General features: G+C 33.3%; 2 protein-coding genes across 2 annotated transcripts; both read right to left on the bottom strand.

The window, feature by feature from the left end:
• Positions 1-3,355: 3,355 nt before the first annotated feature.
• On the bottom strand, positions 3,356-4,521 carry LOC123899601 (probable membrane-associated kinase regulator 4). Its single transcript, XM_045950773.1, has one exon. It carries the CDS (start codon positions 4,497-4,499, stop codon positions 3,489-3,491), a length of 1,011 nt encoding a protein of 336 aa, XP_045806729.1. The 5' UTR covers positions 4,500-4,521; the 3' UTR covers positions 3,356-3,488.
• A 2,044-nt stretch (positions 4,522-6,565) lies between these two features.
• Positions 6,566-17,558, bottom strand: LOC123899591 (synaptonemal complex protein 1). The gene is made up of 18 exons (XM_045950764.1): positions 17,100-17,558; positions 16,591-16,815; positions 15,924-16,019; positions 15,047-15,099; positions 14,637-14,733; positions 13,804-13,877; positions 12,826-12,937; positions 11,924-12,034; positions 11,245-11,321; positions 10,102-10,168; positions 9,734-9,799; positions 9,329-9,436; positions 9,089-9,219; positions 8,452-8,518; positions 8,274-8,341; positions 7,879-7,972; positions 7,544-7,614; positions 6,566-7,235 (listed from the first exon to the last, which is right to left on the bottom strand). The coding sequence occupies exons 1-18, from the start codon at positions 17,250-17,252 to the stop codon at positions 6,824-6,826; spliced, it is 2,082 nt and encodes a 693-aa protein (XP_045806720.1). The 5' UTR covers positions 17,253-17,558; the 3' UTR covers positions 6,566-6,823.
• Between the last annotated feature and the right edge of the window lie 472 nt (positions 17,559-18,030).

Genomic DNA, 18,030 nt, shown 5'->3' with positions numbered 1-18,030 from the left:
TTGTTTGTGTGTGGGTTGTGTGGACCGAAAGAAATCATCGATTGTTTACAGGATCAGCAAATTCAGTGCATCATATGGTGGATAAGATCAAGACGTTTTCGTATAGGTGGTTGAAAGCGACGAGTATCACTTTAGCTTTGAATTGCCATAGTTGGTGGTCTAATCCTTTGCTTTGCTTAGGCCTTGTATAGTTTCTTTTGGTTCGTGTACTTGTGACTCTTTGTGTAACTTTGTTTTAGTCTTCTTGGCACGTCTTGTGCTAAAAGACTATTATATATATATATATATATATATCTCATTTTGGCTTGTTCAAAAAAAAGAATAAAACAATGGTATAGGATGGAATGGATTCCATCATGTTCCATGCCACTCCATCCTTTTTTTAGAAATCCAAACAATGGAATATAGATAAATACCACTCCATTCCGCTCCATTCCATTGGATTCCATCAATCCAAACAAAGCTAGTCTTTTTTGGTGGTATGTTCATGCTAATCTACATCTTTATTTATAAGGAGTGGGCTAAGGCTAAGTAAAAGGTGAAGAACAGAGGAATATACCCCTTGCATCCATCAAGCATGTATTAAAATCAGAATCAGAGTACTTGTTATATATCAGTACATACTCATTTGGTTTTCCATAGTACATCAACCAACAAGGTTCTAGACTTCTAGTTCTTCAACAACACATGTTGATATTCGGATCTTAACGTGGAAGGAAACCCATCTTCATGTCATGGTTGTCGTAATATATTGTCTATTAGTAGCCGACATGGTAGAATATCAAATTAATGTAACTTAGATTTTTTAAGATACTTCGTCTTTAAGTGGAGTTAATTAATTACTTGAATTCAACACTTAATTTGATCATGGACAAAACCTAATAACATGAGTAAAACTTTGTTCTCTAAGAATCCAACGTTGGTCAACAATGTAATATTTTCATAGGTGTACTTTTAGATCATTTTATTTATTTATTCACTTCACAAAATTTACAATTTTCTTAGATGTTTAGTTATATCTAGTGATATCGGTAGGTGTGAAAAGCATTTCCCTTCTCTTTTTGAGTGGTTATAGTTTGTTTTTGTTTTAGTTGGGCTTTGCCCCTTTTGAGAAATTTGAGAAGGAAAATAAAAACACACTCCCTCAAAATATTGAGATTAGACTGTATGAAGTTAAACTTGCTTGAAATTGGAAATTACATCAAAATTAAAGGACAAAAGAGGACAAATTCAACTTAAAAGAAATTAGATAAAGGTAAACCAAACCGATTGAGAGGTAAAAAAGCTGAGAAAGGTAAATAATGGTTGACCAAAAGGTAAATAATGTTTGGATTGTAATTTTGAAAGTGAATTGCTGAAAATGTAAAAAAGATTTAATTATAGTTTTGGCCCCTATTTTATGATTTTACATATTTAGTCCTCAATTTTAAAATAGTTTAATTTTGGTTTCTCCGTCATATTTTTTTAACTATAAATACCAACATCAATAAAATGGTAAGAAAATTTCTTTATAAACTTAATTTAAAAATATTACCTTATCATATTTTAGATAAAATATTTGATGGAGAACCAAAATTATCAAATTTTAAAATTTAGAGACCAATTCTATAAAATATTGTAAAAATAGGGATTGAAACTGCAACTAAGCAAAAGAAAAAAAATCACCTGAAAGATAAGTAACATCTTCACTTAGGTTAAGGATTGGTTACACTTACACCCCAAAGATAAGTAAAAGAAATCATAAAAGAACCACCTGAAAAGCTGTTTCTCACTTTCTCTGCATTGAAGGATTTCTTTATAAATCAACACTATGATTATTTTAAAATACAACATCTTTAAACTCACTTTAATTATTCATAAACTTTCCTCATTGGATTTAAAGGCAAATGTCTTATTAGTTGCCAAGAAATGAAGACATGTGGGTTTCCACAATCATCATCATTGTTACTCTAGATATTATATAATACCAAGGGATCCAACAAACTTGTATTTTAAAACATACTTATTTAATGGTATATGGCCATTACATATTGATCAGTGGCAAATTGGATGATCATACTTGACATGTAAGCAATTAAATTCCATATAACACTACATGAAAAGACTGGTTCTTTATTTCTTGCTTGCCACCATTTGAACACATAGCTGAATTTCATATTTTTTTTATAGTGAGCATGATTTTGCATTTGTAGATTGATTTATGGAATCTTGGTCTCGTTTCATTACTCTATCACTCATTGGTTTCGTACTATGCCTGTCCTGATAATTTCTTTTACATGATTGATAAATAATAGTACCAATTAAAATCACATTATTGCTCATTAATATCAGAATCTACTTCGCTCAAAGCCTTTAGACATTGAATATATGAGTCCGCCAATCGTTAGTTGGTTTAGTGGTGATAGACGCTGAACTTGGTAAGAAGACCACAGTTCGATCCCCTGCAACTGCGATCGGGAGGGGGCTGGAACCACTTGATGCCAGAACTGACCTCCAAACCAGATTAAACTGGTGATGAAAGCAAAAAAAAAAAAAAAAGAATATATGAGTCCGCTCGCTTATATATTACTCAACACTCATATTTTTATCCGATATGAGACTTCTTACTCAGACTCGACACTTCAACACTCCAGTCCCTTTAGCCATTTCATTCCACATATCATTAGGACTCCTCCTTCCAAAACTCTTCTCTCAAAGAGCCTTTGTTTTTCACCCTTTAGTTTTCACAATTTTGTCCTAACAAGTAACAATGTTAACTTCAGTAGTCCCATTTACTTTTGTCTTGATGCACATATCCATAGCCAAATCCATAAACTAAGTAGTAAGATTCTCTCTCAGTATGACTCTGCATTTCTTGCAAAGTTTTAATCCAAATTCCTTGTTAGAAAAAAAATTAATTGTTGTTTAATGATTTTATACCTTTACTGTACAATATCCCCATGCACACCCTTGTCTTAGTTACTAGTAATTGGTTCTCTTGATATTGGAGATATGGTTTTGACATGAAAGTGTATAGTACAATGTTGAGCTTTAATTTTCAGAAGATTCATATATTATACTCATCATAATTTGGTTAAGGACAAAATCTAATTCTTTGGTAGAAAAAGAGCCGTTTGGATGGACAACTTAATTAAGCACTTATAGAATAAGCGTTTTTGATATAAGTTTTATGTATAAACTATTTCTATATAAAAAAATATATATAATAAAGTCACATTGTTTTTATATAAGCTATAAGTTGTTTCCATAAGCAATTCTGAAGAGCTTAAGGAAATAAGTTGAAAACTGCTTACGAACATGTCATAAGCTCTCTCAAATAGTCTTAGAAGTACTTATGTCAGTAGATAAACTCAAATAAGCCAATCCCAACAACCATGAATGTTTATGAAAATTTGTATTAGTGAATTGGAGGTATCTTTCATCACAAGGTTACTTTCTAATTGGAAAGACAATGTATGAAAAATACAACAAAACAAAAAAGCTGCTTTTCAAGATAACATTTGCTGAGACTTCTTGCAGTGTGCAATTGCTCCTTGGATTGAATTTTCTATCTCTGAGCTTGCACTGTTGCACCTTTTGAGAAGCTGGTGAGTTTGATGACATCCATATGATTTGTTTGAAAGTGAAAATGATGATGAACCAGATATCGACGAATTCGATGATGACTTGTTTCCTGAAAGAAGTTTGATGCCAACAGAAAATGACCTTCTGTGATGATTACTTCCATCTTCATTATTCTTTTCTTTGTAGCCTCTCATGACAGAAATTGAAGACTGATGATATTTGTGCCTCTGAATTTGGCCATATGGATTTTTATTTGTTCCTTGAACATGCTTATTCAAAATTTCCCTTGCTTTTGAAACTGAACCTTCATCCGCTACTTTTGTTGATGTTGCATAGGTTTCATATGAACAACCAGATTTTCCAAACCAAGACTTAAGATAAGCTCTTGAAGCCTTCAACTTTGAACCTAGAGAAGACTGTTTAAGTTTCTTTGTCCATGACTTCTTCTGATTTTCGACAGCAAAGCCACTTGTATCCGTTGCATGGTAGTCGAGGTTATAATACTCTTCCGCATTTAGTTCTCGACTAACTTGACAAGAATCAGATGGTGAGATATTGCAAGACTCAAATGGTGTACCAGTAATTGGTGTTGTAAAAGCAGTAGTGGCTAATGGAGTGCTGTAGAACTCTTCAAAGATGTATTTTTCATCCTCAAAAGGTTTATGAGGATTTTGAAGGAGTTTTTCGACCATTTGTAACCGAGGTGGAAGGTGAAGAGGCAGGAGTTTTCCTTTGTAGAAAAGCTCGTCGGCGGGAGAAGTCGTTGTATCTTTCTCTTGAACAATGGAAGAAGACATTTGGAACTCAAATTCTCTAGGCTGCTGTGGAATAGTTTTTTCAGAATGATGATTGAAGAAGTTGGAGTATGAACTAATTTCCATGTCAATGTAATCATCATCTAAAGAGTCACATGCTAAGAGTATTTTTGAAGCCATTTTAGACTTTAAGGTATTATGAAAATTCTTACTATGTTGAATTGAAACTAATGGTAGCTGAGCTTATATTATGGAAAAATGAAAGATTATTCTAATTTTATTTTATTGCTTTTATAAAGTAGTATACTAGACTTAGTGGTATTCTAATTTTATTGTTTTTCTAATTTCTTATCTTATCATTATTGAAGGAGTTTGTCTGCACTGCAAGCATCCATATGTAAAATTTAAACCTGATTGATTTTCTTGTGGGGAGAAGCACTGACCCACACCCACACAGGACATAAACTTTGTTATTTTTGGTTTTCATTGGCATTGCCAATTTTACAATATTTTTGTTATAATGGTAGGTAACTAACAAAAAGTCTCGTCAATAAGTTTCATTAAGAAATTTTTTGATGCAGACAAATTGAGTAAAAACTGCAATCTCACTGTGGTTCAATTATCAGGATAGTTACTAGCTGTAGCAGCATGTAGATGCATTACAAAGTATTGTAACTTTTTATGTAGGCAAATGATAGTAAATTAGTGGTTATATTAGTTTTAAGGTTTGAGTTCTAGTCCTCGTCCTAGTTAGTACTCCTTCGGTGTCTCTGAACTCACCAACCGAGTTGTCTGTTCGAGGTTTGATTTCTTTCTTACAATATATAGGTGAATATATAGAACTCAATGGGTGGTAGTACCTTAAAAGAAGGCAAAATATTAATTAAAAAACATTTAACAGTGGACAACAATTATCTGTGTTATTTTAAGCAGAAGGGAGTGGAAGAAGACAGGAATCTGTTGGCAGTAAGTAGAGTATTTGTTTAGCATAATAGACCCACGACTTATAGTGCATTCTGTTAAAAGTTTGTATATGAATTTAAGAGCCAATTTTGGAATCTTATATATGTCTTATTTACAAATTCCCATGCAAACAAATTTGTTTTCTGAATAAGATACTATTTGTTTATGGCATGCAATTCTGCATTCATTAAAGTCGTTGTGGTATACTCATATAGTAGTTCAATGAATCAAAAATAATTTTATCAGGAAAGAGGAAAATAACTGTTGGCTGCATTTGATGATTAATGATTAAATAATAATAATAATAATAGTAGAGCTCATCAACTTCCAAAGATTACATGTACACTTTCCACTTTTCACCGGATTCCTGGTTATGTTTTGTTTTTGTTTTAACACACGGTTAAGGTTAGGCACTGCTAAACCTTTTTGTGTAGACAGATGCAAAACATGGGCAACTTTTTCATTTTTTTTCTAATTATTCTGTCTGTGTTTATTTCTGCTGACTTAGCTGCTTTTGTGATTAATAATTACATATTCAATATTCAAGTCCTATTTTAAGTGAATAAAGTATATAGTAAATTCACACACTGAATAAAATTGACCTGAGAAGTGTCCCGACAAATAATGGTGGGAGGAGTGGATTGAACCCTGAATGCCTGCAAAGCTCAAGACTTTGGTTTGTCATTAGCTTTTAATACATTATTAATTCCTACCTACTTTGGGGTTTACCACATCTCTTCTTTTTTTTAAAGCGAAGCAACAAGGTCCTATCTTTTCCTTCTTTTTCTCCCAATATGTAATGTTTGTTTGAGATGAGTTAGTATTTAGCAAACATACTGAAAAATCATCAACAACTGCTTAGTGCTTCCTTGTTCATTCTTTTGTGGTTATAGATAGTTATGTTACTCAACATGTTACTATCACTCCAAACTTCTTTTGAAAAGTTATAGCACTTATATTGCCTAGAATCAGATGCTTTTAGTGATACCTATTTTGCCTAGAATTTAATGTCAAGACTAGGGAAACTTCAGACCTATTGCAACTCATTGAAACTTCATTCCCTTTGCTTTTAAGGAAATTATAAATAATACTGGAAAATATGGGCCAATTCATGTGCTTATTAGATAGAGATAGAAGCAAAATAGAGCAGTCATTATTAAAAAATGGGAGTGAGCGGAGAGTAAAACTTATCTAGTAGTCGGATTTAAACTTGCAAGAGTGTATGGCATATTAGCTTGAGACAAACATCATAAATAACATTCATATATGCACCAAGCTTATACTTTGTCTAAAATTTACAGTCATGCTAATTATTTCAAATCATTTGATGACTCCATCTATGTGTTACAAATTCGGTGCTTTACAGAAAAATTAATAAATTATGATCTTTAATTTTTACAAACTCAAAGGCCATATGATCTTGCAAGCTTCACCAATGGCCGACCTAGCTTACAAATTTATATAAAATAAAATACTTGCACTTAATTCATTATAAAATTACAACAGCAAACATTAATGTCTACGAAAAGAGATTGAACTAATCACTTGCTACCAGATACAAATTCTCTTTCAAGTTCATCAAATTCCCAGTCACCAATTTCATCTGTCGAGTAATCTTGAGTACTAACCTTTCCAAACTCAGATTCCAGCTTGGCTAATTCAGCTTCATGGTCCAATGCTTGATCTGATTTAACTGAAGGTGATTTTGGTTGTTCATTTGTCTCTGTCTTTGAAAACTCATTAGTACCTTGAACTGAAGTAGAAGGTGAAGTTGTACCATCTGACTTTTTCTCAGGCGGTGAATGGGTACCATCTGACTTTTTCTCAGAAGGTAATGCTTCAGTCTTTGCAGGCGGGTTCTCTATTTCAAGAATTGGTCTCTCTATAGCCTCAAAATGAGTTCGTAACTTTTCAATGGCATCAAAAAGCTCTTTGACTCTCTCTTCATCTTTCCTGGATTGTGAACCCGATAAGGGAAGGTAAATGAGAATATTGTAGTATAAGAGAACAACACTAATTTCTATATGTACAATTGATGACAACCTATTATAAGATGTCCTTAGCATGGAAGAAAACAAAATTTATTATTTTTTGACAAAAAAACAGAATGCTTTTAACAGGTATTTTTGGGTCACAACTCACGACCAGTAAGAAAAAGATCCATCCAACTTAACACATTAGGTTTATTTGGTACTTATATTAATCATTTCACATATCAGCAAAGAAAACCGACAAAGTTACTTGGAAAGAAAATACAAAACCTGGTAATATTCCCCTGTTGAGCATAAAACTGCTGTTTCATGTTGTCCACTACACTGAAAGTGGTAATGATCTGAAACAAGAAAACATGGACAATCATACATTATGTAACGGATATTGAGGGTCAGGCATTCTAAATAAACGCAATAAAAAAATTAGTGCAAAAAAAATCCCAAAGCTGTACAAAAGAGTCAACAATATGATAGGATAGTTTCTATGAATTGAAACCACTGAATTGAAAAAAAAACAAAACAATCCAGGATAAAGGTGCATTTTTTTCGTAGGAGGTGCAGATGAGCAAGCCAGCATTTCAAAATCACTCGAAATTTCATATTACCTTAGCTTCATAGGTCAAATATTCCTCCTCAAGATTTCTCCTCGGACTTAATACTTTTGAATCCTCGGGATCTACACCCGTTGTCATTTCTAACCTGTCTCCCGAGAAAGTGTAAGGAAATACATAGATAAATACATGACAAAACAAATATGTATACATTTTAAATGAAGTGCAATATTTGTGCACAAATGAAACTACGAAGCGTCTAATAACCTAGTTTCTTTTATTTTAGAATCTATGTTTTTGTGTGTGCTATCTATACATATATAGATATGCATAAATGCAAATTTGTATTGAAAATTGAAATTGTTAACAATTTGCACCATCAAAGAAATTGCCAACTAAACAAGTGCTCTGTGTAAGACAAACAATGAATTAATAAAAAAATATATTACCTCTGACTCAAATTCTTGAGGTTCACGACAAATGTTGCAATATGGTTAATACAAGGCTCTAACTCTTTCTGTGGACAACAAAGTAAGTCATATTACACATGGGGAAAAAAGGAGCGAAGCAGAAATGAGTCCTGCCACTTTTCACCCATTATCTGAATCAGTAAAGGAAATTAAATACCTGGTAAGTAGTAAGAAGTTGAATGGCCAAGTTTACAAAATAGTCCTCGTGTCTCTCCAATTCATCACTTCACAAACAAAAGCATAGTGAATAATAAAGAAATAAAGAACAATGGAAGAGTAATTATTCTAGATTTCTGGTTGAAATAAATTGATACTAGAGATTGAGTATATGTGGTGATGGTAATAACGTGACTGCAGGCCCAATTGGATTTAGTTAGTATCAGACTATCAGTGGGCAATTTAGTTGGACTCAATAATACTGACTATATAAGAGGCAGCTAGACAAGAGGAAAATAGTCTTGGGGTCATTGGAAATGGAACTAAAAGATATCAGAGCCTCTCCAACACCCCAAGAGCTTACACTCTTTTAACAGTCTTGCTACTTGGAGACAGAAGACAGTGAATAAGATGAATCATTTTCTTACTATACATCAATTATTTAACTTTCATGTTCATTCGTCTGTACCAATTCTATCAGGTGGACTCATGGACTGTGGCGCCAGGCCTAATGTAATAAATATTAGTAAACCTAACTTTGTGTATTTAATAAATATAGAATATATTCACTCAAAAAACACTTTTCTTACAGATATTAAAACATTCTTTGCACAAGTTCAGCATGTTAAATTACATACTTGACCTGCTTCTCATAAATTTCTGTATTTGACTGCTGGAGAACCCAGGTATCTTCCAGAAAGTTTATCCAGGTTTTGATCACATCTGACTCTACCTGACATGAGCTAATTGATTTTGAAAGTTCATCTTCCTGTCGATCAAGGTCAAATCAAAATTTCAAATTGGATGGTGAGAGTAAAACCGTATTGAGCAGCATTGATCTAACATGATACTCAGTCAAGAAAAAGAGAATTTCAAACCTTTATCTTCAGATGTTCAATTATCTGATTGTTTGCTTCCTCAAACTGGTCTCTCTCTTCCCTGACATTCCATAATCGTGCTTGAGCAGAAGCCAAAGAAGTATTAATCTACAACTCATAATACAAATTTCAGTTGTTATTATTAAATTACTTTCGATACTTTAACTCAAGAAAAGTGACGAAACATTGTGATTGGTTGTTTTATCCACTGTGTTTTCTGCCAAACTTAGCAGATGACAAATTTTATTTCGTGGAAAAAATTGTCATACTACATAGCATTATTCATTAGACAATTTTGTCAATTTGCAGGAAAGCACTCAAAATAGTACCAAAATCTGGTATTAATACCCAAAAAAATATCATAATAAAAAGCAACAGTTTCATCATAAAGAATATGGTTGGTACCTTTTTCAATTCAGCTTCAAGATCATCTTTTTTCTGTTGGATTTCAGATATCTCGGCTATCAGTTCCTGAAAACAAAAGGGAAGAAGAAAACAAGAATCAATGGGTACGGACCAGTTTCTGATCTGACTGACGTCTGGACCAAGTTTAATAACATCGGTACGAGATAAATTAAAATATGGTACCATAATATTATGTTATCATATGATAATTCCTATATTCTAACAATTACATTGACATTTTAAACAAGCATAGCAATAACAGCCTAACCATGCATAATCATCAAATCTCATTTGGAATATCACACATCTATGACAGACTAGCGATAATTGACATAATAAATGTAATGCTGGTTTGCTGAACATGTTACCTTCTCCTTTTCACTAGTTTCACCACCTTTAGTCACACGAACTTTTAATGCCTCCTCTTTTTGTTGTCTGTCAAATTATTGAGATAGAGAAGATATGATTTAGTGTTTGGCATCTGAAGCAAATTACTAATTAAAGAAAAATAAGACCCTACACGGTTGGTTCCTGGTTTCATCTATATAAACTAAGCAAAGCACTAGAAGCATATGCGGAAGGTAGAATATTTTTCTTTTCTTTTTATTTAAGTTTTCATCATTCAGTGTTGCCACTGACAGGCAGAATTGACTAGAATAAACTGTACAAATTAGTCTTCCAATTCAAAGAATTTGCCCCCACCCAAAATGGCAAAATCACTGGTCAATCTTTTAAAATGGGTACTTAGTAGGGTCTAAAATACGTCCTTTAGTTCGGGCTTTAGCCCTCTTTGTAACCAAAAAAACATACGCCCTTCAGTTAATGAACTTTTTCCTGTACTTCGTCTAAGCTATTTGGACTTTTGTTTCTGTTTTCTAATTTCTAGGATATGGTTTATTTAATTTAAACATTGGTTCCTAGACTATTTGATCCCAAATATTAAGAAGTACTATATAAATGATATAACCTGCCATATATATGGGGCTGGCATCTGATTACTCCAATCTCTCACTAGTTTCCATTGATTTCATTTTAATTTCAGGGCTCAAGATCATTCCAACAATGAAAAGCAAGAGCATGGTGTATTGTCTCTTGGATTAATAACGAGAGAGATTAAAAAGTATAATATTGATGATAATGTCTAACAGAGTTAACCCACTTGGGTTGGTGCATTGGTATTGGCTTGGGACCTGGGAGTGTGCTCCTCTTGAGGTCTGAGGTTCGATTCTCTCTGGCGCCAATTTGGGTGGACTAATTTAGCTTCTTCAAAAAAAAATGTCTAACAGAGTTATGAGTGATGCCACTAACACAACAATGTTTAAAAGCGCAAGCATACTTTACAAGCACATGGGCCCAGTTTTAAATAAAACTGAAGAAATCGGAAGTTTCAAAGCCAAAAGGCAAAATACAGTGCTTTTAACTAATATTGTTTCTTCCTTGACTATAAATATAAATTCAGATGACAGAATTAAGAGAGAACACTAACAGAAAAATTCAAATTTTAACTGTACCTGTTGTCAGAAATGCGCTTTTCAGCTTTTGCAGCAGAGTTAACAAGAGATTCCGTTAAGACCTTCAGCTTGTCAACCTACTTATAAACATGATAGTATTGTTATAAATAGAAAATAATATAAAGATACTACAGAACTACATTCAGTTAGAAATACGATTGAAAAATATAAACAAAACATTCCAATGACTCTGACAATATCACCAAAAATGAAATAACCCTATGGCAAATTCAATTGATCCCACTCCTGCCTACAATAGTTGAGATATGTACTAATGAGATTACAGTGGTCCCTCCTTAAGGCGCCTGCTATTTTTGTTGTTCTGCAGTTTGCAATCCTACTCGGCAGCAAAATATGGAGGGAATGATTAGAATGAAAATTATTAAATATAGGTTAATGTTTGTCCTGTTTGGATGCTCGGTGATTGACACAGGGGAAAGATTGACAGCTAGAGAAGGGTAGTTCGGTAGTTGTGAAAATTATAAATGGTACGAGCACCTTTTCATTATATTTTAATTTCCATTTTTGAGAGATATTTTTATGATACTAAACTCCAGGTAAACCATTCTTATTTAGAGTCAACCAATCCTTCCTATAATTAGGTTTTCATACAAGATAACACAACTTCCATGTTACGTTCTCCTTTTTCCTAAACTCCTGTAGGAAAAAAATTTCGTACCTTTTGGGCATGAACCTCAGGAGAGTCTCCATTGCTTATATTTTTTTTCTTCAGCAATAATCCTTCCAGTCTGGAACAAATCCTAATCTGTCCTAGTGCAACTTTTAAAGCCTGTAAAATGGTTGGTTACACCCCTTTTAAAAACATGGACTGATGGAAGGGAATATATAAATAAAATACTAAATATAGACATGCATATTAGACGAGTCAATCACTCATTATTCTCTTCTAAACCTTGCTCACAAAACTCCAAAAATTTAAGTTCCTGGAATTAAATTCATTATGGATTTATAAATTATAACTCATAAAATGAAGTGTAAAACTAATGAAGTGATTCAAGCAAAAAGGTATGAAACATCACAGATTTAACTAAAAATCAAACTGTGTAGTTTCAAAATCCAAAAGAAACTTTTACTAGGAAAAAATGCAACATTTGATAAATGTCAGACTTTCGTAGGGGCAAGGGGTGAGAATGGAGAAAGGAGAGTGAAAATCTCCCATACAATTCAAGAAACTGTAAGGAATTCATAATCTAGTAAAACCTCTTCCTTAACGAAAAACAGTGGAAAATAAGACCACAGGCAGAAGCATAGCACAACATGGGTTTTGAGATTATTTTTCTATAAGGTATTCTTTTTAGCTACCAAAAGGCGAAAACAAGCCTATTTTTAGGTTTTTAAGAACTTAATTTTTTAAAAGCAAAAGAAAAAAGCACAATCAAACAGGACAAAACGTCATAATTAAAATGTCTTCTTCCAAAGCATAAACCAAATAAGTTTGAAAATAACCTTGTTCCAATTACATATATTACTATCCAATCACATAAATCATTATATTAGTCGCACTGCAAAAATCCATTACTGACAAAACAAAGAGCTATGGGAAGTTATGCAGAAACACACCTCTAGGGTTGCCTGTGTTTCCTCGGATGCTTTATAATCACCTTTATTTTCAAGCCCCTGTGAAGTTATCTCACTGAGTTTCTTCCTAAGACTAGAGGCTTCGGCATCTATTCTGCAGTCAGAAAGAAAATCAAGATCTAAAGTGAACTAGATTGAAGACCACTTTTCCCATTTTTATATTATAGTAGTAATCGTCTATACGATTATCAATAATTCATAATAACTATCAAGCAAAAAGAGGGAGTGATACCAAAGCAATCCTTCCTTGACAGGAGGGTTACGAAGCGATACTAGTATGAGCGTTGGGTCAAACCACCCCACCCCCACGCTGCCAAACCCTCCATCCAAACAAGTATCATGTCTAGTTAATCTAATAATAGAGTCAATGTTAATTCATATTAAGTATGACATTTTTCTGGAAAGCATAACTCTGATCTTACTGGTTTAACATAGGCTGTCCACCTTCGTTATAATAATCTTTTCTCTGTAGTAATTTTCTTTTGTTATCCTAGAATTCAAATTAGTCCCCACAACACCCTTATTTTGACATTCTATTGCCTTACCATTTTCTCCTAAAACAACCATACAGGGGTTTGATGGTAGAGGAAGGTACAATTACAAGATAACAAATCAACCATCAGCACAATGCTACCTAGTAGGCTAGTACCTACATATTTTACTGGTGTCATATTAGATCAAAGTTTAATATCATTCAGAGCCCAATGTTCCCTATAGCAACATTGGCCTTACTACGAAAATAGCAACGCAAATTATTTATATAACTAAATGAGATTATAGCTTAAGAAATCAAATATTAATCACTGCGAGAGAAAGGATTAACATCAATTAAGCAAACAGTTGACACAACACAATCTAACCACTCTTGGAATGTGAACTCCGGATGAACCCAAAAAACTGAGGTGTCTAGCAAAAATGATATATAGAAAATGAAATTTAAACCCTCTGTTCCATACTGACCTTGCCTGATCAGAATTGATTTTCAACCCAGTGATGGCACGTTGCGCAAACTGAAGCAATTCCTCTCGCTTCACCTGAAGAACACGGTAAACATACAAGATCTTATTAAAATCATGAATGAACACACAAAAACCCACAGCTATTTATCTAAAAAAATGAGTACCACTAGTTTTATAATGCCTGCAGATTACCCACTATGATATACATGTACATTTTGATGCAAAATTTCCAGGTAATTTATTTTTTGGCCTAATAGTCGTTCATACAGCATAAAGTTAGCTTACACATTTTAGATGTTTTCTGAGCTCAAAACTCACAAAAGTTAGCTACAGAAAATACAACCCTAGGAGTTAAAAATGTGTACTTTAAATTTCAATGTGAATGAAAATATTGATTACCAATGCATCAAAGTTCAAACCTCAAAAAAGTACAACTAACTGAAGAGGAGGGGGGGGGGGGGGGGGGGGGGGGGGGGGGGGGAGAAAACCCAAGAAGTATTTACTTCTGAATGATACGCCCTCTGTTCCTTTTTAATTGGCACTCAAAAAAATTGTTCTTATTTACTTGTCGTTTTCAAAGTTCCATGCAACATTAATTATTGGTTTGTCAATTATAATTATAACCTTAGTTATTTATTGCAGAGAGAGAAATATATGAAATGAAATAAATGGTTAAGGGTATGATAGGAAAAAAAATAGTATCAAAAGTAACAAAAAATTTGATCCATTGATTGTCTTGGTATGTGTAAAAATTAAAAAAAATAAGACAGTTAAAAAAGAAACAAAGCGAGTATAATTATCGGTAGACATGAGTGAGGCCACAATCATCCTTACCAGTACTTCATCTTGGTAGCTTGAAAAAGATGTTGCTAAATCTTGTAAGCTGCTTACTATGGCATCGTGAACTTCTTTTCCCCCAGTAAGACAAAGCCTGTAGAATAAAGTGAGACAAAAATGGTTTGGACATATCTTTGGCACGACAGAAATATTAAAAACTTCTCAACAAAGATGCATATGAAACTAAAATTCCAATGACAAAGACACTATTTTCACAAATCACAATTATAAAACACTGATCGTATAAATCATAGACAAAAATGTAGAGGTTTCAAATACAAGAGTCACAAGTCCCAAATGACATATGCATGGAATCCAGGAATCATGCCATTAAGATACCCCATACATAGTGTCAATTGCAAATCAAAATAAAACCTTTGAAAAATGTACAAAACTAGTAGACTCACCCAAACATCTCCAGGAGAAGGGAAACCTCTTCCTCGTTTGGAGCTTCAATAATCTGAGGAATAGAAAAAAGTTAACCCTGCGGTTAACCTCCATTATCAGCAATTACAAGAAAAGCATACTAATCCAAAACGATCTTCTTTTACCAATATGAAGATACTACCATAACACGAAGCTGCAATAATTGTACATCAAAGAAATATAAAGGAACAAAAAGATATAACCAACTTTATCCAAATACCATCGATGGAATATTAACAAAAAAATTACTCCTCTAGTCCTTAATATAAGAAGAAACTCACTTTTTAGATACATTGAAATATTGATGTTTCTAGTCTATGATATAGACTATATACATCAATCATTCAATGTATCTAAAAAGTGAACTTATATTAAGGACTAGAGGGAGTATTAATTAACTCTAATGAAAATATGAAGAGAGGTTAAATCAATTTTTAGATTAAATTTATTTACCGGACATATACAATGCACCTATGAATATTAGATACTAATTCCATCCTCTCCCACACAATTAGGAACGAAAAAGAAAGTAAAGTACATACAATATTATTATACACCACTTAAACAATCCTGGGCTTTTACCAAGTTAATGCCATGCCTCACTTCACAATGTATTGAAAACAAGCTACTCTGTATTCACCTTTTTTCTAGGAATTCTTGAAGCAGAACAGAACTGAATATAAAATTAAACAATTGGTAGTACATTTTAGTTCCTCTAGGAGGGAAGAACTAAGGAGAACAAACATCACCCATAGGTCTATGCTCTCAGAATAAATCATAAGCTTACATACCTATATAACATAGGAAACTCAACTTTCAGTATAATTGTACTTAATAATTAACATCACTGAAACCTACCATTGATAGTGTTATACCCTCCAGTGCCTGGCTTTGAAGAAAAACATCGCGAAAATTCAGTGGTTCTCCTCCAACATCAGAGTCATAATAAAGAACCTGAAAAGAACCGGTAGAATATGAAAACAAACAACTAATATAAAATGGAAGCCATCACATTCACAATTTCAAGGATTCTGTAAACAAATTAAAAAATTATTAAATCAGTTATCTGCAATATAGACACTTAATATTTTTCACCAGAGAAAACACAATACTTTTTAATAATACACCAATGGCCTTGACGAGTAGACGGTTAAAGGAGGTCTGGCCGATGGAATTCTAATTTGACATGGTATTAAAGTATCGCTCAATAATACTCTAAATTTATATACCACAACATGGAACACTGGACAGCAGAGAAAAATTTACTTGGGAGAAAAAACAGAAGCCAACTACCCAATAACTCTATTCTCACCCAACACAGGGAAAAGACCATGCAGCATTTCGGCAAACAGTAGTAGTGGGAAAACAGAGAAACATTTGTAAACTCCAAAGTTTCAGAATAAATTCAACACAGCATAATTTCATAAAATCTCCAAAAACATTGGTCAATTGCAAATTCATAACGCCCCAAAATCACTTATACCAAACTAAACTAAGAAAATTGCATGCAAAGTAGGTTTCGAACCAAAGATGGTCTCTGTGGGTTCTCCTTCAAATCTTCAACCGCAAGGTGCTGCTCAAGAGTCTTCTCTTTACTTTCAGCCGAAGCTCCATACAAACTGTCAATCTCTTTAAGGACGATAAGCCATCTTCTAAGCAACAGTACTCTCTCGTGTCCCCTATGCGAAACAGCTGCTTCTTCTAATCTTTTAACTGTCTGTGCAACACTTCTATAATTCCTACTAGCTGCCTGCAAGATAAACATATAGTGAATTTTCTATTCTCATCGTTCTCTCAATCTCTGATAGTTACACTAACAGAGCACATTAATTGGAATTGGAATTGAAATTACATCAACCAGAGTTAAATTGAGTTTACAAAGTTGCCCCAAATTATTGTTAATTTAATTATTTAATACTAAATTTGACTACAATTGCAGCAGTTAAGATTATTAGGATACGAACTAAGCCTAAAATTACAAGTAAATATGCATTTATTGTTAGAAAAAAGGGAAATTAGGAATGAGGAATTTACAATGCGATCCTGAAGGATTTTGGCACCCTCAGCAACGGCTTGGCCGGCGTGTTGAACGACGGTGTCGGCGTAGTTCTTAACGGTGCGCGTGAGATTGTTCTTGTTGCCAACCTCGACGGCTTTGTTGACCGCAGATCTTAGCCAAGACGACATGGTTTCGCTACAGAGGTTTTGTTAAAGTCAGCGTTATGAAATTGGGAAGCGGATATAGAAATGGAGCATGAAATGGATTTAGGGTTTATTATATAATTGGGACTATTATTAACAGAGAGGTTTCGAAATTGGAATGCACTTCTTCACGGAATTCTATAGTATCTATCTCTCTGCTATTTGCTTCGTTTCAGGTTTCGCAAGAGGATGAAGACGTTCATGGACCGTTTTTCAGAGACTGGAAACGTCGTCGTTTCAACATCATCATTTTTTTTTTTTGTTACAATCAACATCATTTTAAGTTTTAACAAACAATAATTTATGGATGTAATATGTTTTAAAATAATCATATTTATTAAATGATGTGGCAATAAATTATTAAATCTATGTGTAAATTTACACTAACAAAATATATAAATTAAATTATAGTTCATTTTGTCCCCAATATTTAGAGCTCTAAAAAATGGTTGGAATGATGGACCGATCTATTAATGCACAATTTTGAATGGGTTGGGCCTCGAAAAATATAGTCTAAATGCAATCAAATCTGATATTTTCTCTCCCGATCCCTCGCATTTCTTTTCTATTCCGGAATTTCTGTTTTTGTCCTTGGGGTACTACGGTTTTTGTCATGCTAAAAAATTTCGGTTAATATAAACCGAAATATTGTGTTCCAATTTTTTTTCCAGATTTCCTGTATAAATTTTGCATGAGACCCTCAACTTCCACAATTTATTTGAAATACTAAACGATGTCTGATTTGAGTAAACGACCACTCGTT

This window comes from Trifolium pratense, linkage group LG1 (assembly GCF_020283565.1).
Source record: "Trifolium pratense cultivar HEN17-A07 linkage group LG1, ARS_RC_1.1, whole genome shotgun sequence".
Taxonomy (NCBI): Eukaryota; Viridiplantae; Streptophyta; class Magnoliopsida; order Fabales; family Fabaceae; genus Trifolium; species Trifolium pratense.
This window is presented reverse-complemented; position numbering and strand designations above follow the sequence as displayed.

What these genes read in the sequence shown, in the direction of transcription:
- LOC123899601 (XM_045950773.1), bottom strand. Translation starts at nt 4,499, where the DNA reads ATGGCTTCAAAAATACTCTTAGCATGTGACTCTTTAGATGATGATTAC.
- LOC123899591 (XM_045950764.1), bottom strand. Translation starts at nt 17,252, where the DNA reads ATGTCGTCTTGGCTAAGATCTGCGGTCAACAAAGCCGTCGAGGTTGGC. An exon ending in ACCCACAGAGACCATCTTTG is followed by an intron (nt 16,020 to 16,590) that starts GTTCGAAACCTA and finishes GGTTCTTTTCAG; the next exon opens with GTTCTTTATTATGACTCTGA. An exon ending in ATTTATGAGAAGCAGGTCAA is followed by an intron (nt 8,519 to 9,088) that starts GTATGTAATTTA and finishes TTGTTTGTGAAG; the next exon opens with TGATGAATTGGAGAGACACG.